General features: G+C 39.8%; 3 protein-coding genes across 20 annotated transcripts in view; 1 reads left to right on the forward strand and 2 right to left on the reverse strand.

The window, feature by feature from the left end:
- The window catches only part of CFLAR (CASP8 and FADD like apoptosis regulator), a 31,375-nt gene extending 30,770 nt beyond the window's left edge, over positions 1-605 (reverse strand). For 7 of the 11 annotated variants that reach the window (XR_012764990.1, XR_012764991.1, XM_009939805.2 and 4 more), the window contains exons 1-2: positions 534-592; positions 142-379 (exon numbers count right to left, since the gene is read on the reverse strand). The gene's annotated coding sequence lies outside the window, so the exon portion shown is untranslated. Of the gene's footprint in view, positions 1-141; positions 380-533 lie in introns of all 11 variants that reach the window. The other 4 variants (XM_075429874.1, XM_075429876.1, XM_075429873.1 and 1 more) reach the window with 4 other exon arrangements.
- Positions 606-6,537: 5,932 nt separating this feature from the next.
- Positions 6,538-11,246, reverse strand: NDUFB3 (NADH:ubiquinone oxidoreductase subunit B3). Of its 5 annotated transcripts, none has more exons than XM_075430246.1 (3): positions 10,975-11,246; positions 9,442-9,577; positions 6,538-6,800 (listed from the first exon to the last, which is right to left on the reverse strand). In XM_075430246.1, exons 2-3 carry the CDS (start codon positions 9,573-9,575, stop codon positions 6,644-6,646), a joined length of 291 nt encoding a protein of 96 aa, XP_075286361.1. In that variant the 5' UTR covers positions 9,576-9,577; positions 10,975-11,246; the 3' UTR covers positions 6,538-6,643. The 5 variants fall into 5 exon arrangements, with proteins under 5 accessions (XP_075286361.1, XP_075286358.1, XP_075286363.1 ...); XM_075430243.1 differs by having other exon boundaries at positions 10,971-11,245; XM_075430248.1 differs by lacking the exon at positions 10,975-11,246 and adding an exon at positions 10,900-10,922.
- Positions 11,247-11,330: 84 nt separating this feature from the next.
- Positions 11,331-22,953, forward strand: part of HYCC2 (hyccin PI4KA lipid kinase complex subunit 2) — an 81,265-nt gene continuing 69,642 nt past the window's right edge. For all 4 annotated transcript variants that reach the window (XM_075430233.1, XM_075430230.1, XM_075430229.1 and 1 more), the window contains exons 1-2: positions 11,331-11,514; positions 11,922-11,965. The gene's annotated coding sequence lies outside the window, so the exon portion shown is untranslated. The remainder of the gene's footprint in view (positions 11,515-11,921; positions 11,966-22,953) is intronic.

Genomic DNA, 22,953 nt, shown 5'->3' on the forward strand with positions numbered 1-22,953 from the left:
GGCTAGACGCTCCAGTGAGGACCGCGCCGAGACAGGGAAGAGGACCCGATCCCGGAACACCCTGTGTTGGCGCACCTATACTGAAGGCGCAGGGCAGGAAGGGAGGTGTGGGTGAAAGGAAGAGGGAAAGGTATAACGCACCCAAACGCGCCGAGAAGTCCCATCTACAGCAGCGGGGCCAGGTCCGGCATGGGGAGTAGGGGGCGGTACCGGGCTAGCAACTGGCTGCTCCGCACGGGGTGTGGTTTCGAGTATCGCTTCTCTTTCACATGAGTGAGAGGTAGAGCGCTTTTCGCTAGTGCCTCTTATGGCTGTTGGAGAGATCTCAGCTACCTCTGCGCGTAGACGGCAACGCTGCCTTGAAAACAGAGATCTCTCGCTGAGGAACGAGAGAACTGGCTTTAGCCACCTTACCATCATTATACATCTACCAAACCACGTTCGCTAAACTTTACGGTTTTATCGGGAGTCCGGCCACTGAGTATTTTGCGGCGAGGCAAGGAAAAGATTATGCTTTTACTTTACAGTCCTACCTCAGGAGATGAAACGTAGAGCTGCGCAAACAGACCTGCCCAGGTCACATAATATGGCGGCGGGGCTAGGGCGGAAGGGGCGTCTCGTTCCGCACGTAACCTCCCGCCGCCGCCTTTAGGTGTCGGTCACGCACAAAATGGCTTCCGGGTAGCTGGGGCGTGGGGTTGTTGAGAGGGTTGTGAGGAGGGGAGCTTGGCAGGAGGGTGGTCTTGAGTTTAGCGTGTGTATAGACGTTTATGGGATTATGCTTTTTATACTGCTGCTGGTATGAGGACAGAGAAAACAGCTTTGGCCCCAGTCGCCATTCGGTGGAAACAGGCAGTTTTTCAATGAGCAATTACAGACTTGGGGTCAAGTGTGGGCATGTGTTTTGGTGGAAGTGTATACAGGAGCCAGCCCTTACTTGGTTCATCGCTTGCTCTATCACTCTGGCTTCGTTATTAGAATAATATTGTACAGGTGTGTGACAGTTGTATGCCTCCCATTGTTATAATCTTTAATAAATTTAAATAATGCCTTGACCTTGTAAACTGGGTGTTGTGATTCCCTTCGTGTAAACCAGCAACTTCCATGAATGGGCTTACTCTCAGGTGCCAGTATTGTAGCTGGAGCTGCTCTCTTCAAGGCCTAGAATGTGAATTTCTGGACTATTAGCTGAACTAGACAAAAGCCATCTCTGTATGTGATGCAATTAGACACATCATATATAACTCCTAGCTCAAAGGATTTTAAAGCATTTACAAAACAGTGAGTCATTTTTTTGTGCTGCTAAAAATACAGCAGTATTTTAAAATACAGCACAGTACTCTGGGATAGCATGCTGTTGTGCAAAAAGTCATGCCCTCTTTGGAACTACAGGGAAAAGGGAGGCAGAAAGCACTCATCCACACTATAATTTGGTCAGGTACCAAGCGACTGCTCTGTGCTATGAAAAAATACCTGGATTCTTACTGAAATTGTATGGTCAGACTCTCACTTTAATGTCAGTCATGCAAGGGTATCTGAGACATAGCATTGGATCCGTGGTGATTCAGGAGGAAACCAGCTACCTGCTGTGAATCAATATGCAGACTTCCTCCTTGGATCTACCTCATAACAAACACATAAAGACTTGTACAGGCTAATAGAAGAGGTTTAAGGACATTGTATGGCTGCAGGAAAAAGAAGATTTTTTTTTTTCCCCCCAGAAATGGTTGAATGAATGATTTTCCAATTTAACACAGCTATTACTTAAGCGACCAATATACTCTTCCATTTACTTACTCCAATTTTTCCTTAATTTACCTAATTTTTATCTGCTTATTAAACAGTTTTCACATTTTCATATGCAGCTGATGTGCAGAAACAAACTCCACAACTCACAAAGAGTTATAAAGCAGGTATGTTTATTATGGCGCCGGGGGCAAGGGGGATCGCTCCTCCTAACTTGTACACTGAGTCACAAAGTGTGCACCTATTTATTACAAAGTTTATATAAGTAGGTGGGATTATTACAATTAGTCTTGGGAATAGGCGTGATTATTATAATTATTTCTAAGGATTTATTATCATACTCCACCCCTCTTTAGCGCCTGCACAGTGTTGTCTGGTGGTCGTCTGTGGGGGTCTTCTGGATGAAGGCTCGTAGTCTTGCTCGCTGTGTACTTTTTACCTTGGCTCAAAATTCCTGAGTTGTCTGTGTTGGCTGAGTCCCAAACTGCAGAACCAGTTTCAGCTAGAGGGATGCTCCCTATAGGCCATAAATTCCCAGTTATCAGTCCTTATCCATCCCTGTTTCACTTCATCTGGCTTGCAGCAGTCCTTGTGATTTACATCTGAGCTCTCAGAAGTCCTTGTTAGCAGACCATTTGGCAGTGGTTAACCCTTGCCTCGACATGGCTGCAGAGCTGTGTAACAAACTAAAACTAAAGCTATAGCGAAATCGTACTAAAAGCCAATTTCTCACATCACAGCATTTACGAGTTGTATGCAAAGGTTTTTTTCATTCTTCCTCCCCCCTTTCTAAGTTGAAATACTACATTGTCTTCGTTGATAGGTTCTCATGTAAACTGGAACTGTAAGTCAGTATAAATGTAGAATATAGAGCATACCAGTAAGTTTGGATGTGATTGAGAAGAAATGGTCCTATATGTTTCAATTTAGAGGGCTTCGGATGTAAATCTCTGGCTTGGACATATTTCTCTTGATTTGCTTTCATAACAGGTTTGATCTATTTCATGTTGTAAATTCTCCTAGTTATGTAAAACAAAAAATCTTTACAAATTTATGCCTCCTAAAATACTATGAACCTTGTTTTTATGCTATATATTTCAAAATCTGATTTGCTGTGATCAGGGTGAGTGCATTATATTTGTATGTATAAATGGTGTCACTAGTTTCATTTGTTCTGTGTTGGTGTTGCTATTATGATTATTATTATTAAAAGGGTAAGTGCTAAGGGAAGAGATTATTTTCAGGGTTTTTTCTCCTCCATTGGAACAATGGTAAAAGGATTATCTAAGTTTCAGATTTCTATTATTTGGGCTTCAGCTGAGGACAGAGAATGTATAGAGCATCTGTAAAATCAGTTCCCTGCCATACATGTAAAACAGCTTGGATGAATCCCTGAATGTTTTTATACCCATGATGAAATCAGTACACTTAATTGGAAGACAAGCATGGGTCCTGAGTACATTCCTTGTAAAACCCCTTGAAAGAAACACTCCTAACCTCAATTAGCTGCATATAGAAAATGCACTTGCATTGATGTAAAAAGTCTATCTAATAAATGCTGATCTGGCAAAGATCTAATTGCAGGATAGAAGCTCATAGTTTGAGAGCTCAACAAAGAAGGTATTTGTAGGAAGGTTTTCAGGGGAGATTTCAAGGCAGGTTAACAATACAAACACACAGCTATAGTCTGCTATTCAAAATGCAACTGCCTCACATCATGAGAACAGTTATTCTATTATGCTCTGAAACAGGAATTTCAGAGACATCCAATTTATACTACAATGTAGTCGCTATTGTATTGGAATCATTTAGCTTGCTTTAACTTCTCTGTAACATACAAATTTGGAAGATGATGTGAATGATGAAAATATTATAGGTAGCATTAGGAAAAACAATAGATAAATCATAAGTATCTTTCCAAATGAGCAGAAATAGCTCTTTGACTACTGATGGAGATGGGATTTCCACCTGCGTTTCAGAAAATGGAGCATCATCAGTTCTATTTTTCAGAATGTAAGATACAGAAAGAGCTTCATGACTGTGGCATTACAATCATGTGTGTTCCTCACCTGCAAGTGCTACTGCTGCTTGTCACCCTGTTCTTTGCACTGTAGAATATCTGTGCTGGTAGAAAGGCTGTTTTAATGTAAGGACAGCCATTGCTATGGTTACAGTGAACGCAGATTTGGTACCATTATTTTAATACACAGGAAATACTCCATCCCCAGGTAGGATTAATATTATACTACCTGTGAAATAAAAATCTTTATGAGATTGTATGTATAATAACGAGACATTTTTATATTCCACAATATTGACAAAATATGTCCATCATAAATTAAGGTAGTTGTTTAGGGCAGTGGCTGCCATCTGGCTATTAAACCATTGAATGATACCACCTTAATTGATAAATTAATGAATTTTACCTAAACTAGTCTAGTGTAACAGTGAATATGCCCAATGTATTTGCTTATGTAGAATGTTAGTAAGGCTGATTCTTACGAACTTCCCTATATAAGACAGCATTTATGCATGAATTTAATTTTTAAATCTTTAAAGTAGAGCATCTGTGGAAATTAACATGAGATTACTTGCTTGCATGTCAGTTTTTTGGAAACAGTGGCTGAAATTAAAGACAAGATTTTGATTGTCTTAACTTTCATCATGTACAATAAAGTCTTGATAAACAAAATTATCTGTTTTAAAAAAATTGTCGAGGAATGCATTAATTTATATAGCAGCCAAACTGCATTTGTACGTATTTTACATCTTTTGGTCTTAATAAACTAAGCAACATACCAAGGTTATGTATGCTGAAAATATGAATACAGTAACTTTTAAATCTTTCATCTGCTAGTACTTGAAAATAACGTATGAATATCTCTTTAGCAAGTGTAAATAAAGCTCTTGATTTTTAACAGAACTGTCTGTGGTATCAGTGAATTGGCAGCCTTATAACATTTTAAAAGAGAAATTCTACAGGAACTTGCAGCAACTTTACCTCAGACTCTGAAGCATTCGATGTAGAACAAACAAAAAAAAACAATGAAAAGCATATGTACAGAAGAACATGGAAACAAACTTTCCCACAGGAAACTAAATGGGACAGGAACTGCTGCTTGAAGTTTTTTTAAGGCTTATGCTTCTGGAAGAGCTGCAAAGAGTTGGGGCAGGGTGGGGAGCAAATAGCCACTTAGCACACAAGTACTGCACACCAAATGAAAATTGTACAACGAGCAGCTGAAGTGACTTAAGTGCAAGATTCACCAATACTGCATGTAATGCTAGCTCTGTTAATTGTCTTTTTCTGAACAACCCATCTAAAATTCAGTTACCTTAAGAAGTTTAGTCTTGGACACAGATAGAAAACAAGCAGTGAACACCAGTCTTTGAAAATGTGTATTCTGGGTGGGACTGTCTAAGGGACAACATAGAAATATGTTGTGCAACAGACCTTACGCAGTAGGTTCTTGATTTGCTTTTCAGGAAATGATGGAATTGGATAGGGATACTTGAGAAAGAATTAGGCAAGAAAAGCTTATTAAAACAGATGTTTGCCCTATGAACAGTGCCTTGAGCAACGTCATACAGAGATGACAAACTCCACTGAACAGTACAGCTGCACTCCCACAACAGAAAATGTTCATTGGCTCTAAAAAGCTGTTATTATAATCGTACTCAGAAAGGTTGTGTGTGAAAATACATATTAAAAAAAAATATAGCCATGTTTTGGTAGGACCTTCAAGTTTTTTGTAAACCTGCAATTTTTGACACGGTTACTTAAACTTTCCAGTTTCTTCACCATGGAAATACACTATGTAATTGTCTAGTGGCATTTATAGTTTCTCACTTGTTTGTTTAATTTTGCTCTTCTGTTTAGTGATACAGATATCCTGTTGTTTGGATTGAAAAATTAGATAGTATACCCTCCTTAGCTTATGTTACTAATGGCATAACAGAATTTACAATAAGATATTCAGCCAATTCTAATTCCTAGTGCTGCAGAAGACATAAACTGCCAACAGGCCCTTTTCTACTATAGTCCTCACTCCAGGCATTCTTAAAGCACTCCAGAAGCTGTTGGATAGTTTGAGGAAAAAATAGGAAATTTAAAACAATTTAAAACAGAATAAGTGTAAAAATAAATAAATTTGTCTGTACTACTACAAATCTACAACTCAATACGAAGTAAAAAAGCAATTGTTCTGTTTTTTCACATTACACTCAAGTATATTGGAAGTCATATTAGGATGAGGTACAGTTATGCCGAGTGAAACCTTCTACATTGCTTAGTACATGTGACAGCAATGTAATTTTTAATTTCTGGATATTACACAGCAGATTAGTGCATAGCGTCTGCCAAATTAATTTAACTCTTCAGTAGGATTAAGTATAAGCTTTGGTATTTTCATATACTTTGAGAGGCAGTTTTGGGTACTTTTCAAAGCTTAGATATAGTTCTTTTTATTTAGAGACGTAAGAGTGAATAGTAACAAATGATACTTTTAAGAAATGACAAGTCATTCATTACCACTTACTAGCAAATAATACCTATTAAACCTGTAATTATAATACAGTACAATTTTTCTCTTAAAAGCAACACACTTCCTCAAATTCATTTAATAGCATGTAGGCTTGAAAGAGCTGGGATGATAGTTTCCCCTGTTCTTTATAGGATGGTACAGCAAACCCAAGAGAATTGGTCATCCACCCCCAGATTGAAGTCAGGTAAATCACTCTTGGCTACGTTTTTTGATCCTTCCACAAAAGTATGATAAAATCAAAGAAACATGTTTTTGCCTGTGATAGACTTTAATATGCATTTTATAAGTACATAGTGAGCAGCAGGCTTATGTATGTTTCAGTTTAGTAATTAATAAGTTGTCATATTTGATCTTCAGTGATGGCCTCCATTCTTCTTTGGAGGAAACAGTGTATATTCAATGCCAAGAGCTATGACGAAAGCTGCAAATCCCCACTTGAGTCCCCTAGCAAAAACTTCTGTTAAGGTGACAGGTTTTGCAAAGCCACCCATATATCTCCAGGCTTCATTACTAGAAGAAAAATGAAACCAAAAGAATAAAACAAGATCAGTGCAGCCACTGTGATAAACATTAACAAGAATATCTTTGTTTGGCAAAAACCATGAAGGTATTTCAACTAGATATACGTCAAGACTGTAACATTTCTGTCATTTAAGTAACAGGAGTAGCCACAAGTACAGTTCATGATATTAAGTCTAACCCTTTATGCAAATAATTGGAGATACAAGTAACACCAGCAAATAACAAAATTCTAGTAACAGAATCACCTCCCCTTAGGTAATTGTTGTCTTCTGTTTTCATTCTGTTTGAAACAAAATCAGAACCCACTAGCACACACATGGGAGGGAGTAACTACAAAGGCTAGTCACTGTGACTATGTAGCACTAACTATGCTAGCATAGTTCAATCTTAATAGGGAAAGTTTTTCCAGCCATAGAAAACTCATCCTACTGTGGAGGCACCTTCTGTTTTACAATACGATATTTACAATATGACATTAACTATATTAGGGTCAGAAAAGCCTATGAAAGCCGATTTAAAAAAAAAAAAAACCCCTGACAAAATTGTGTTTAGCTAAAAAGCTACAGAATATTTACAAACCTCATGCTGTTTTGCTTTACTGTTTTCAACCTACATTGTTACTGAAATGTTAGTCACTGCTATAATTGACTACAAGTATTTCTGTGTAGCACAACCAGTGTAATCTATAGAAGAGACAAACTGTCCATCTCTATGGACTCAAAGTCCTTAAGAAGAAAAATAACCCAAACTATTTGCACAGAAACAAGCAATAAAATCAGAACAATCATTTCAGGAGAAGATACAAGTTTTTCAACAAGGGGGTCAAGTATTTATGTTCATAGATAATCCCCTCATGCAGATGGTTTCTGTGACTCAGGATGAAGGCATGCTGTCATGGAAGGGTATCCTGTAGATGCTAGTACAGGGTACTAATTGCTAAAGACTTAGGTTTCCAAATATGACATCTTTCACACAACTTATTCTGTATTGAATATGTCCATTAATGTACAATTGCTACAAAGATGATCCCCTTTAAAAGGAACTTAATATACCAAAGAGGGGAGCCCTAGAGAAGGTTACTTTTTCAAGACTTCTAGTGCACAAAATTCTAGTATTAGTTATGCAATCTTCTGCCAGATTAGCAAGGCAAATAACCTGATACTTTAACTTCTCCTTTGTTAAAGATTAGCATGATACTCATATTTGTCCTATTGAACTGAAAAATTACATTACATAAAATTTGAAAAGTTCAAGAGGAATCGTCTCATGCTTCAAGAGTTTGACTTTGTTCTTTATTTCAACTCCTCACATAATTGGCTCAAGTCCGTTCTTTTACCAGAGAAACATGAATTTTTTTTATCTAGGAGGGGCAACAAATATCACATGAGCTCTCTTCCAGTTTGCAGTTTTGCAGCACTTCCTGAACTTGGAAGTGTATGCACTAAAAGTCAGGTTAATTTACACTAAATTTATGCTATTAATCTGTGTCCATTTTTTTTCATGGGAATAAGCCTATTGCTTGCTGAAAACAAATTTGTCTGAAGCAAAAGGGAAAAAAGCTAACACTGCTTGCACTCCACAGAAACAGAGGCAACATAAATGTGACACAGGCCTGGAAAGTGAATTAGTAACTGATAATCCTAAGGAATCATATCTCAAATGATTCTTATTGTCATCAAAACTATGGTTTACTGTATGCTTACAGCCTCAAACTGTTTCAAAAGAAGGAAAAAAGTGCTGTAAATCCCAAATCCCTGAAAGAGGTTATAGCATGTAACAACTTTTTAACAGATTACCTCTTTGCTCTTACATTTTTCTTGTAGTGATTTGAAGTAAAGCCTTTTCTATGAAGGCTCCTGGAATAGTTTGCTTATGTAGCTTTTCCTTTACAGAAGAACCGGTCTACAACAGCACAAGACATTTAGCATTTATACTCCCCAAGATTAAACAGTACTTGAGCAAAGGATTACATAATTCATGATGTGGGAGAAATATGTTAAGCTGTGTTTTAACAGCTGCCTAAATGATCCAGAACTACTCTAGCTAAAAAAGAGGAGGTATTCATCATAGAGTGGGGTGAATTAAGAGGTAAAAATCTGATCTTCCATTATGTTGTTCACTGCTTATCAAAATGAAACGCACAATTGAATCAAATTCCACATTCTATACTAGTATATTTCTTCTTTCCAAATAAAGGCCTCCTGTTGTATATGAGGAATAACATTCCTACTCAGAATGTCAATGTACATTCTGTCAACTTCAGCAAGATCTGAGCACACAATTTCTTTGCTGAAAAGGGATAGACTTACTCATGTGTGCAAGACCTAATATTACGTAAGTGCTTTGGTGAATGAGGTATTGGTCTTTGTGCCTGATCTGTATCATCATGACACATCACAAAATGCAAGAATGCCTTGCAAAATGTGGAGACTGGTCAAGGTGATGCCAGGTGCGAACTCCATGAAAAAAGTAAAAAAAAAAAAAAAAAAAAAAGACTTAATTGAAATTCTGACTACTATATTCTAGACACATTTTCACTATTTTTACTACAGAATCATCTCCAAAGACAAGGTCCAGTTGATGCTACAGCACAACCTATCAAGATTACTTTTGAGGCTCTTGCACTTACCGAGCCCACGGATCCCTAAGACCCCGTTTAGCTAGCCTTTCTTGGACCTTCTCTAGTGGCGTACCCTCTATCTTCCACTGCCTGTAGTCGGGGAGTTCCATTTTGCTATGGCCATGTTCATTTCCATGCCCCATACCTACAAGAAAAGATAGGAGTTTTTTAGTTCTCAGAAAGTAACATCTTATTTTCACACGCTTGCAAAGAAGAATACCCTGTACAGGAAAGAGGGAGATTATAAGAGGTATTCCAAAGCACATAATACTGCACATGAAGCATCTTATGCATTGTACACAGTATAGTGTCGAACAAAAAGCTAAGAGAATTTATGCTGCATTTTACAAGTTGGAGATTAAGCACAATAAGGCAAGCTGTGCAGAGTTAAGTGTTATTGCATTGTAAGTCACCACCACCATTACATTTGTGAAGCAGCTATGTAAATTTTCTGTGCCAGAAAAACAATTGTTTCCAATGTCTATAAATGCACTTCAGTGACACCAGGGCCCACCAACTTGCAGGCTTTCCAGAACACATCAAAACACTCAGAGTTCCGTTTGGAAATTTCTAATTTAGGTATGGCAGAGCTATGACATCAAGCTCTGGAGAAAAACATGACTTGGCTCCTCAGCTGCTTTTGAGTTGCCTCCAATTCAGTCAAACACAACTGTGGCGATAAACAGGTACAGGATGGATGAATGGACTACAAGATGCACCTTACGAGTCATTCCATGAGGGCTGGAAATATGTGCTTTACTCAAGATACACGTCTGACAGAATTACGAAAATATTAGGGTTCTCATTAAAAAGCGATCAAGGCAGATGGTAAGGTGAACGTTTTCAGTGAGACTAGAAGAAAATAACAATGGCTTTGAAGTCTCTATTTTCACAAACCACCCACGACTTCTTCGAGACAGAATTTGCCACTTTAACATGTATCTGCTAGCAACGAACAGATTTAGTGTCTCTAATTTTCAGGAGAATTGACTGGAATGCAACGCTACCAACAACACAGCTTTGAAGCCTGTAACTCCTGAGGACCCTAAGCTGTGGAGGCAAGCAAAGAGGATTCTCTCGCAGAAGGAAACGTGAAGAAGAGCTCTAATGTTGTCACTACCCAAAAAGCTCCCACAAAATTAAACCCCAGCCTACGCTCTTGCCATAAAAACCCGAAGATCCCTCTCCTACCTGTATTTACCTTCCTACAAGAAAGGAGTTCGTACACACCCGCACGCCGCGGCCAGCACCGCAGCACCGGCCGGGCGCTCTCCACCGGCAAAACCGGCGGAAGCAGCGCCGGGAGGCGCCCCAAGACGGGCCGAGCCCGTGCCCCGCTGCGCGAGGCCCGCTAGCCCGGGCGGGGCGGGTGTCCGGCTAACGGCGCGCCGAGACGGCCCACGGCGGCACCACCCGGAGCAGCAGATGGCTCCACCACCCCCTCCCCTCCGGAGCCCAGACGCTCACGGGGCGGGTAGCGGCGCGGGCAGGTCCCAGAGGGCGCCCAGGCCCGCCCCCCGCCAACAGGCCCTCGATACCTGCCCGCTCCTTGAACCTCCTTCAGGACGCAGGCGCCACACGGAAGCAGAAGTCAGCGAGTTGACCAGCCGTTACAGGAAGCACAGCCAGCCACGAAGGTTCCGGGCAGCTTCCGTTCCGGTTCCTCCCACTGTCTTGGCGAAAGCGCGAAAGCAGCAAAGCAGCTACCCAGCCCTCGGCTGCCCGCGGCACTCCCGTCGCGGCCTAGCGAGGCGGGTTCCGCACACGGAGCGGCGCCGCCAACTCTGGCGGAGGAGTAGGATGGGGGGAGGGGGGGAGGAGGGAGGCACGGAAGCGAAAGCGGCCAATCAATGCAGGGCTTGTTGGGGGCGGGAGCAGCCCAATGGGCGGGTGCATTGTTGCGCTGCGGGGTTGGCCGTGGCTGGAGGTGGCAGCGGAGAAGAGGGTGATGGGGTGGCGGCAATAGTAGTCGGTACCGGAGCTGCTGGGTGGTGGCGGCAGGCGGGGCCTGGACCGGCACCAGGACTGGCACGGCAGCGAGGATTCCCCACCCCGGTCTCTTCGCTGGTTGGCCGTTGCCGGGTGCGCGAGCAAGGACGGAAGCCCTGCAGGGTCTGCGCGTGCGGGGGCGCGAGCCGTTGTTTCCCCCCCCACCGTCGCCGCTCGGCGGGCTGCGGGGCGCCGCGCTCGGCTTCCCCTCCCCCCGCCTTTCCCCGCAGACGACGGCTCCCCGGGCACCGCGGGGGGTGGGGGGGAGCAGCCCCGCGTCCGGCGCTTATGTAAGCCCCGAGCCCTGGCCGCGGAGAGCGGCGGAGCGGCCGCGGGGCCCGGGGCAGTGCCCTCTCGCTGCCTGCCGTCAGGGTTCACCTCGCCGGGGAAAGAAGTCGCGGGGGAAATCGGAGGCGCTCGCAGGCCCGGCTGGCAGCAGGAGCGGAGCTTTGGTTTTCCGTGGATGCATCCTAAAAGAGCGTCGCTGTTTGTTTCTGTAGGAGAAGCGGGAAGACGCCCTGAAATCCTGGAACAGCACTGGGAGGTAAGTGGAAGTTAGGAACTCTCTTGACAGCCGCTTCCTGAGCGAGGTGGTTGTTTGGTTCCGTTGAGTACCTGTCTCAGGGGAGCTCGGCCGTTTGCATGCCGTGGCTATGTAATTATGAAGTGTCAATTGCGTTAGTATCTGCATAATTAAATTATGTTTTATGTTCCTTAAGGTTGACTGCATAGTCTGCTTCATCTGAAAAGAAACTGGTAAAAATTAACTACTCAGTCAGTGGCTTATGAAGGCTTAAATTATTCCTTAGTTGTGGATGGTATACCAAAGCTATTTCTTTATAACAGAATCCAAACTCTGTTATATTAATTTCTGATGCTTTTATGAGAATGAGAATAAACACCGGTTTATACCGTTATGCTGGCAGAATTTTAGGACAGACTGTAGTGCCTTTTTTTCTTTTTTATTAATATCCTCATGAAAACTGCTTCTGTATTTCAGGTTTTTTAACAGAGATTTTGGGAGCCTGTGAGAAGAGTTCCAGGAGGAATGCCATTAGCATGTTATTAAAGTAAAACTGTTCTAAATAGAGTGCCATCTGTTTAATTCAGACTGCTTCTGTCTGGTTTCAGCTCTGAATGTTTTTCACTGTGAGGTGAAGTCTGCAGGATTCAGAGCAGTCTCTTCTCTGTGAATGCAGTGTCAGGGTGAGGGGAGACACATTTGTTTTTCTGTAATGTGTGTGGAGTGGAATTGCAGGAGGACTCTTTATTTGTGAGGTACCTAAATCTCTGCCAAGAGAGAAAGAAGTTCTGTCAGATACCTGTGAAGTATTTCTTGTTTCTTACTGTGGCTGGAAGTTAATGGGTACGTGTTCAAAGTCTGGCATTGCTGAAGAATGTTGATATTTTCCTCAGAAAAAAATTTCAGTGATCTCTAGGCATGTTAGATACCAGACACCTTGGTTTTATTTTTTTGGAGGAAAAATACAAAGTCCTGGTTTTATTTATGTTTTATTTTGTTTGTTTTGTTTTCTTCATGGTTCTTGGAAGCATGACTTGATTATTTATGCATGAAGCCATACTTTACTGGTATTGCTGGGTCTATTATCATGAATGTTCAGTTCTGATCATAGTTAGAATTCTGACTTTGTATGACCTATTGCGATTGAACAGAGTTCTGGCAGAGGAGTGTGCCTGGCAAGGTTAATCTTCAAATACGCTATCGCTTTCAAGGTTTGACAGGGTTTTGGGTAGCTGTTTCCCACTACCCAAGTACATAAAAACTCTTGATGGGAAAACTGTATGCAATTGATAGATTCGCTCTACCATGAGGTTGCTTAATGTTTTGTTTCCTAAATTTCCTTTTCTTTCAGCATGGACCGTATTCTTTCTTTAGACTGCAGATTTGAGGAATGTGATGTTTTGAGAATATAGGAAGTTTTTTGAAGCTGTAGTTTCACCAAATAAATGAGTCTGTATAATTTCAAGGGGGCTTAGTCTTGCTACATCCTGTTTTTGAGAAGGAAACTTCTCTGTAATTACAGTGTCAGTCTGAAGAAATGAGTAACATGCACAAGGAACTAACATAAAGAAAAGAAATTTTCATCTATCTGAAAAATGCTGGATGTCCTTTAGAAAGGGAAGGTCATTGGGAGTCCATGTACAAATAATCAGTACTTGGTGGTTTATTCAGTTGCACTTTTTTTGTACTATTCATGGTGGTGATAATTACTGAAAAGATTAAGTGTTCTATGATACAGTTATATTAGCGTGTGTCCAGCCGTGCTAGTTATGAATTGCTGGGATCCTTGCTTATGTTCCTAGGTTAGAGGAAGGTGGTAGGGTTTTCTTGAATAGCTTTCAAAAGCGCAGGTTTCCAGAAATCTGTGTTGATATGCATTCTGGGTTAACAGATTGTGGGATACGTTATGGATACTGCTCTCTGCGTGTGCATATAGTATTCTCTCTAGCACTGAACTGTGTTCAGTTGTATGCTCTTCATGATTGCTTTCTGGAGTAGAGGGCTCTGCAACGGACAGTGACCTGAGTATTTTCATTTTTGAGATGATAAAAAAGGGTTGTGGGTTGTTTTTGGGGTTTTGTGTTGTTTTTGGTTTTTTGAGGGGGGAGTGGGGGGAAGTCACTATCTTAATAGGTATTTGAAGTACTTAAATACTGCATTTCTGTTTCCTGAAATTTCGTGTTACTTTCTCTGGCTTTGTGTTAGTAGTTATTTATAAGTCATTGGAAGCCTTTTGTCACTTGAATAAAATAATTAATCCTGCTTTAATTAACCAAGGTAGACTAAAGAAAGATCTTTTCCATCATTATTGTAATTTGGATATTTTTAAAAAAATGCTGTGAAAGGTGGGGAGGCAAATTACCTTCTTAGGCAGGATTAGAGAGCTAAATATTTTATGGATAGCATCCCAATCGCAAGCCACTGTTTTGCCTCTCCTTTGGAGAAGTGAGGTGCTGGAGCCAATAGCCTTAGTTTCTTTCTGGGTTGCTCGTCTTTTTTGGTAACCCGAAGACCATTCTTCACATGAATAGCCACGCTGGGCTAATCTGCTGTTCTGTGTTGAAGCCTAAAGCTCTAGAATCGTGATATGCGACAGGACCATTGTTTCGAGTCCTGCCTGTCTCCCACAGCTAAGCAGTATTTGACAGCAGGTGCTTTATTCTTATACTCTTTTCTAGGCAAGCATATAGGGTTACTTGTTAGGTCAGCTCTCCCAGTCTCTCAGTGGGGATGATGTTTTGTATGGATTTTTATTCCATGGATGTACTTAATTTTTAAAAACTTTTGAGCCCATGTATGGTTTTTGCATCTACCGCTTTTTCTGGCAATAAGCACTATACTTCATGTGTTGTGTGAGTAAGTCATTCCTCTGTTCTGTTTCAGACCTGTTACCTGAGATCTTCATTTGATACTCCCTCTTTTCTGTATGAGGAGGGGCAGAACTGTTTGGCAGTTTCCCAAGCAGTGTGATAGGAGTTTAGAATCCTTAAAGATCAGGGTAATGTGGGTAATGTGTTCACTCAAACACTTGTCTGGGCAGAAAAATAATTTTAGATTCTGTTAATTTTCTTTATGCTTGTTCCCTTATATTAAGAAATGAACTAATATCAGGAACTGAAGCTGGAGGCTTCCCCAGCTGACTTCTGGTGAAGGATATCTGTGCTGCAGGAATGATCATTTAAGAAGAAGTCCTGTGACTCTTTTTCAGGTGAAATTGATCTGAGCAGGGAAGTCATCAATATTACAGTTTGACTTGCTACTTCAGTCAGTTATTTTCATTTCCAAATGGAATAGTTATGAGAAGTAATTCTTGATTCCTTTAATGCTGTTTTCCACAGTGTTTCCTTTGCAGTTATTTGCTTGTAGTAGATAAAATTTCATGCAGAGTTATGTTCAAGGAAACCTTAACTTTTGAGTTGTGTAAATTGTTCAGACATTTCATGTAGGCTGTAGAGGTAACTATAAAATAAAGATGATGACTGTAAGAAAGATTTGCAGGTGTCAGGTGTTATCCAAATGATCTGTTGGTTTTTTGCTGAACCTTTTTTTTGTGATCTTCTTTGGCAGAAGTATAGATTTCTAAAAAATGGAATTGCAGGCCAGTTAAGGTTGAAAGGGACCTCTGGTGACCATGCAGTTCAACCCCTTTGCTCAAAGCAGGGCCAGGCGGGCCAGGTTCCTTGGGACATTGTCCAGTTGGATTTTGAATATCTCCAAAGGCAGAGACTCCATGACCTCTCTGGGTAACCTGTTCCAGTGTTTAAACACTATCATACTGAGGGAGTTTTTTTTCTTATGTAGAAGTGGAATTTCTAATATTTCAGTATGTGTCCAGATGCAAAGTTTTTTGAGAGTTAGAAAATATTCTGAGTTTGTGCTTGTGTCACTAACTGTAGATAAAATAGCAAGCTGGTTGAATTTTTCTCTCTGTACCTATGCTTGGATAATTCATGCTTCTCATAACAAGACCAATAATTTTACTTTTTTTTCAGATATACTTTTTTTTTAAAATAAACTAATCGCAGGACAGATTTATGGGAGTGACTCAAGTGGTCTCCTTTTTTTGTACAGAATTCTGACTTTAGTTTCTAAACTTGAAATATAAGATCAAGAGGTAGAGGGGCAATTCTGGTGAAATAAAATATAGTTATCTAGTAAAACCCTACTGTAAGCCAAAGTTCTCTATTGTCATCAGTACTACAGAGATGAGAACATCTAAACCTTAACCAAGGGCTGGGTAAAATAATATACAGTTTGCAAACTGTTCCAACTCATGCTGCAGGTTATTAATAACGGTGAAAGTTTTGCGTTGTAAGGAGAATTGCTGCATGGCGATTAGTCATTCTTCTGTTAGTGTTACCTTTTCCATCACATATAGTGAGTTTGGGCACATGCTTTTTATGTTCTGTTTTCCTTGGAGTCAAAGAAGATAAAAATGGTCTGCTACACATGTTTATTGTGTGACATTTGTGTTAATTTATACTGTTCTAAGAATAATAAATTATGTGGCCATGGAACATATTTGTCTAACAAAGCATGTAGCTACTTTTAAAGTAATCTGCATCTTTTAATTTAATGCCACTGTATAGTAATTTGGTTCTTATGTACCCCAATGAAGGATTAGGCTGCACTCCACAGCAGCATTACTCTGTTACCATGAGATATCCTTTTCCTCTGAAATCCTCTGTTTCCCATACTATGGAATCTAATTGAAAATGTCCATGAGAATAAAAACCACTTATGGCTATCTACTTCAACAGATATTTTATTAGTAATCACAATTCAGGTGATTTGTGAAAGATGGAACTGTCATTGGCAAGTCACCTTTTTGATCTTTCCTTGAACGTTTTCTGTTCTTCTGCAAGCAGTCCAAGTTGCCCCTGCTGCACACTGCCTATGTCAAATCTGCAACCTTGACCTCCTGGTGTGATTCTGTAGAGCAATATGGATTTTATGGTTCAAATTTATTAAGTTCCTTTTTCATGAAAGTAGAGAGCCAGAGACATTTGGAAGGAGATCCCACTGGGGTGGTGAAATAAAATGTCAGGTGAATAACTATTGGAAAGCGGTCAACTATTTATTTATCTATTTATCTCTCTGTACTGAGTATCATTACTTGGAAAATACCAAGTTCCCTGGCTGCATAATACTGTTTTGCACAGGACCTGATGGACATAGTTGAAACAGTTCAAACCTGTTAAAAACTATTCCAGGAATTCACTCTTTCTGCATATTCTATTCTTCTATTCAGAAATGCTAAGTCTATGTTCTTGTGTGTAGTCTGTGTAATTTAGCTAATCTTGCCATGTTTTTGTTTTACTTACCGTGATTTTTCAGAAAACTGAACTGGTTAGGTCTTCTATATTGATGTCAATATTATGTATGGTTCATGAATTCTTTATATAGTGATACGTCACTGTTACTCTGAATTATATTTAAGTGAAATGTCTGGCGTGGACATTTGTGCAGGCTGCATTACTGTAGTTTGCTGATTCATACAGGGCAATGTTGATACTTCTGGGTTTTTTTCTGTTTCCATTCCCTATGTTTAGTAGTTTATGAACTTTAATTCCATTTAGAGTCTTCCTCTCCTATTCTCCCCTGCCTTGACCGGTATTTGGCCTGGGGGAAATTATTCTATGTCTATCTGGAAAGACAGGAAGGAATTTTCATAGAATGATCTTATTTTTCATGGCCATTCAACTGAGAAGATGCTGGGTTGAAAGATAATGAGATGAAATACATGTAAAATTTGCCTGGATTTTTTTTTTCCTTCCTTTTTTGTCTTAATTTATTTTCTTTTCATTCAAATTAGGTTGTTTATTTCTAAGAGTTCTGGTGTCTTTTTCTTCTTTCTGTCTCCTCATCTTACTTGCTGCTTTGTCCATTTTGTGTCCTTTAGGTTTGAGAATACCTTGAGCTTTAGGAGAGGCTGGAGAGCCCCTCTGCGTGCCTGCCTCTGTTCTGATATGAAATAGGGGCACAAGGTTGAAAACTTCATTTAGAAAAAATTCTGAATAAGCTCATAGTAGTCATTCAAGCAACTTTCCTAAATATCCAAAGCACAAGATTTTGGACACACATGGGCATGAGTGTAGCGGATTTTGTTTTAGAAATAGCTGAAGTTAGCTTGTTTTTGTAGGTTTAGATATGATACATCCTGCATGTGAAAACAAATTTGCTAGAAATTCTTTAGAATTTTTTTTTAAGCGTGAACTTAATGACCAGCGTGCCCCGTTACCAGTGTAAGCTACAGTGATAATTCCACTGTCTGCCTGAGACAATGTGATAGCAACATCGTGGTGGCTGAGCATAGGTGGGTCAGTAACCTTCCAACTGAGACATGTTTCAGAAAGTAGGAGGCTTTTATGTAAGCTTAGTTACAGAGAGGGTAGAGTGAGCAATTTATCAAGCATCCTAGTGTATGCCGTCAGAGGAGAGCAAAGAAGAAAAACCTAAATGTTCAACTTTGAGTTTGGGTATCTCTTAATTACTACAGGTTAGGGGTATACTTTTTTTAAAAAATATTTGATGCTTCTGCACATGACTGCTGTCCCTCATGCTTTATGGTTGGAAACACACATGCAGTTAAAAATAGTAATTAGAAAAAGCTCCCTACTTAGAATGGTTGTTTTACTAGTCTTTAGTATCTGCACATAGCTTAACAAAAGATGTCAAATCACTTGGTCGTAGAATCATAGGTTGGAAAAGACCTCGAAGATCATCAAGTCCAACCATCAACCCAACACCACCATGCCTACTAAACCATATCCCCAAGTGCCACATCTACACTTTTTTTGAAGACCACCAGGGATAAAATGTGATAAGTGTGGATACCTGCTATCCAGATTTTGCAGATGAAAATTCTTCATGCCTCTGGCACAGTTGAAGTCAATGCTAAGATTTATATATCTGCAAAATTAAGATTAGGGTGTGAATTTCCAGGCTTCTGCTGTAACCATGTTGCTTTGTTAAAATATGTAAAACTGAACTTCAGCAGACAAAACTAGCGCATGTGTTTGTAGTTAGAACCCAGTCTTGCTAGTACAAGTCTTTTTTGTACAGTAGTGATAGTATAGGAGTAAGAGGGGATGTTATTATCTTTTCAAACTCTTAATATTTTAATGACAGCAGTGGGATAGACAAATGATTGGTTCAAGTCTACTTTGGTGAAATTACACAAGAAGTGATTGAGGAGTTTAAGTAATAATAATGTGTGCTTTTACATAGAAGTGTAAGGCAAGCTGATCAAGGATTTATTCTAACAAAAGCTTGTATTTCTCTGCGTGTAACAGTGGAGAACTTTCCATTGCCTTTTTTTTTTCTCCAAGATGTTTAGTTGAGCTGGAACAGCATAGAAACGTGAGCTAAATATGGACACAGAGGAGAACGAGAAGGATTTAGATGTGGAATGGAAAAATTACTAGTTCCTTATGTGTGTAGATTTTTTTTTATTTTTTTTTTTAAGCTGCTTGTTTCTTGTTCTTGGGAAAGAACAGGCCTTAGACAAAATTGCTGAGCTTCCAAAGCTGCTTCTGGGTTGTTAATTGTGTGTGCATTCTATTTGATAGTTACGTAACTGACAAATGGTGATACCTGATGGTTTCTCTTCAATGTTACGTCTGTGCAATAGTTTCAAATAGTAACATCCTTAAGTTTCTGGAAGTTATTAAACCATATTTGTGGTAATTTCTTGGGAAGATCACAGAATGAGGTGCTGTTTTTGTCAGTCTTCATGTGAGCCATTCTAATAGCTAACGAACTGCAGCAGTTTGCAGCTCAAATCTTGCCATGTCAGAGTAGCAAGAGCTTCATGAAAGTCTCTTAAACAGTTGTTACCTATGGAAGTACAAATAGACATGGGAATCCTGGGCTGGAGGCTAAGCTGAATGAAAGTAGAAAAGAAATATCTTAATAATAATTAATAAATAGTTTAAGCTAAGCATTCATTAGTTGTATTTCCATGACATTTTATTTTCGTAGATGTTCTGTGACAGCAACCCTTCCTTTAAATCATAACTGTCAGATGCATTTCATGATTCCCCAATGAACAGGATGGCTACTAGCAGGCTACTACCTTTTCTGTTTGCTTAGATCTGTGTGCCTGCCAAAGCTTGTTTCTCATGCTTCGGCTCTTCAACTTTGTCTTCACCCAGGTTATTGTAAACACCAGGTGAGTCAGAGAAACATCTCTTTATCTATGGAATAAGAGAACTTCGTAGCTTGCTTTTTGTTTGTTTGGGGGAGAAGAGGAGAACAAGATTTGCTTTCTCTTCACCATAGTCCGAGTTAGAACTTGAGACAGCAAATAAAAATTTTAGAATTATTTGCCTTTGATATTTGCACAGTCTGTCCAGCTCATTGCTGGAATGTGAACAGTTTAGGCGTGTGAGTCTCCAAAGGACCAATTGCAAAAATAGCTGAGATGCTCTTTTGCTTGTACAGGTGTTGAATGGATGTGGAATATGCATCGTAGTCCTTTAAGTTGTACATCCTAAATGACTACTATTATACAGTGAGAATTAATGGTGAAAATATGTATGCAGTCATTCTTTGTGCATACTGAAATGAAACTTTGTTGGATTGCTATAGTAACTTCAGCCATAGAAAATAGAAAATGTTTGAATCATTGGGATGGCAGGTGCGTTATACAGGTGTATCTTGTGTTCCAGGAATCACTGCACTGAACTCTTTGAGAGTGTGCATGCTTTGCTTTTTTCCCCGCTCTGTATAGGTTAAATCCTTTCAGTTAGCTACAGGTCTGCTGTGGTTTTTGGGAGTTAGTTTTTACAATTTACATTGCAAAACTAAAACTACTGCACTAATTTCACTTTTTAATTTAAATTAACTTGGCAAGTTAAAAAACAGACATAAAATGCTAACATTTTATCTCAAATGTAAACTCTGGAATAGTTGGAGATGCTTTAAAAAATTCCATAACAATGTTTACACATTAACTTTGTTTGTAATTTTACCCTTTTTCCCCTAGCCACTTCAGTAGTTAAATTGAGTAAAACTCATGATGCTAAGGCAGAAAAATAAATGTGTAATTGTGGGATTTCACATTTGTTGTGCACAAAGTTCTAATCTGGTTAAGGTCTGTGGATGGATTCCAGACTGGGTTAGGGCTCAGTGGCCAATACTAATTGGCATTGATGCTGCTGAAATTGTGTAATCAAGTATTGTGCTGATTGTCACAGGGCATGTGTGTCTCCCCTTTTACTTTATTTGGTGATGTATAATTAACCAAATGTTCAAAAGTTGTTTTTCATTTCCTCTGTGCCCTTTTTCTCAGACTTGCAGGTGTTGGTCTGTGCTAAAGACAAAACACTGTTCAAGGATACTTAAGAGGAGGGAGCCTCTAGATGTTAATTTCTTCTAATAAGTTAAGATTTGGTGTATGCCAAAAAAAGCTTTAAAATGATCTGTTGGTCAGTGAGGCAGTGGGGGTGCTATGCCCTTCCTCCCCAACTGCTGGGAAGGAGATGCTTCAGTGCTGCTGCTTGACATGTTACTGAAATATTTTGTAGGAACTTTATCACGTTTGGCTGATGGAGTTGTGCATGGGTGTGACAGTCAACTGCTCTTCTCTGCTGATGATACTCCCATGATTGTAACCTACCAGGGACTGTATTTGATAGCTTATTTTGATAATAAATTTTTGGTCTAGTGGGAGAGAGGAGGGAACAGATCTTAAATGGACATTATTGTGCTAATTAGGAAATCTTAATCACCATTTAAAGAGTTTTCAGCTTTATCAAGTTTTGAGGTATTTCAAATTTCAGTGCGTAGATTTTGATAGACAAAGTGTTTTTTCTGCATGTACTGGCTTTATGCAAAATTCCAGTAATAGTAATTTTATTACTATTTCTATGAACTGTTGGGGCATTCTGCTTTAGTAATGTGTGTTGACTTTGAATAGATTGTGATGATTATCTTTTTGTCTCTGCGTGGGGATTTTATATCTTTCTGAAATGCATAATATTGCTATAAGTCAATTCTGCATGTTTATGTGTATACGTTACATCTATGGCAAATGAAAAAGGTTTTTATTAGCATTTAGTTTTTTATTGCAGAAGAATCTTTGAAGTTACAGTCTTATTTCTTAGTTTTAGTTATTCAAATGAAACAGAACTGATTAGAAAACGAAATTGTTAAAATATGGTTCCAAAAGGCTTTTCAATGTTCCGATTGGATAGCTGGCAGATAAGGCAAAAAGCATGAGGATTTCCCACCACCACTCCCCTGCCAGACGTGAAACTCTGGCTGCTCAGTGATAAGAAATTATTATTGCATAATTGTCTTTACTTGCAAATCTGCATATAATTGCAAGTACCAGAGTGTTAGGTCTGGATTTGTATTTTCACAGAATCACAGAATGTTCGGGGTTGGAAGGGACCTCTGTGGGTCGTCTAGTCCAACCCCCCTGCCAAAGCAGGGTCTCCTACAGCAGGCCGCACAGGACCTTGTCCAGGCAGGTCTTGAATGTCTCCAGAGAGGGAGACTCCACAACCTCCCTGGGCAGCCTATTCCAGTGCTTCGTCAAATTTTGTTCAGAACAGTTTTCTTGTGTACTAAAGTAGTCACGTTTGGACTGTGTGGTTTTGGTTTGTTGTTTTTGTTGTGGTGGTGGTGGTGGTTGGGGAGGTGTGTGTTTGTTTTGGTTTTATACCTGATCAACCCTGCTTTTCAAGAAGATACTCAGTGCTCTGCAGGTCCACTGTCTGCATGCCAGTAACTTCAGTATTCCTAAACCTTCTGTCTAAGTTGCGCTTGAAGGGCTGCATGTGTTTTGTGAAGCATGCTGTGTGAAGGGTGTTAGATGAGTATAGTCCTTACAGCAAAAACATATAATCCAACAATTTCAGATGCCTGGTGCTTGAACTTTGGTAAATACTGCTGATTCTTAGGAGCACAATTGTGCAGGGAGACAGAAGAGTGACACTTTTAGCAGGCTGTTTAATTAAACTCGGGCTTTGATTAATATGTTTTGATGTGTTCCAAGAGAA

The sequence above is a fragment of the Opisthocomus hoazin genome, chromosome 9, assembly GCF_030867145.1.
Source record: "Opisthocomus hoazin isolate bOpiHoa1 chromosome 9, bOpiHoa1.hap1, whole genome shotgun sequence".
NCBI lineage: Eukaryota > Metazoa > Chordata > Aves > Opisthocomiformes > Opisthocomidae > Opisthocomus > Opisthocomus hoazin.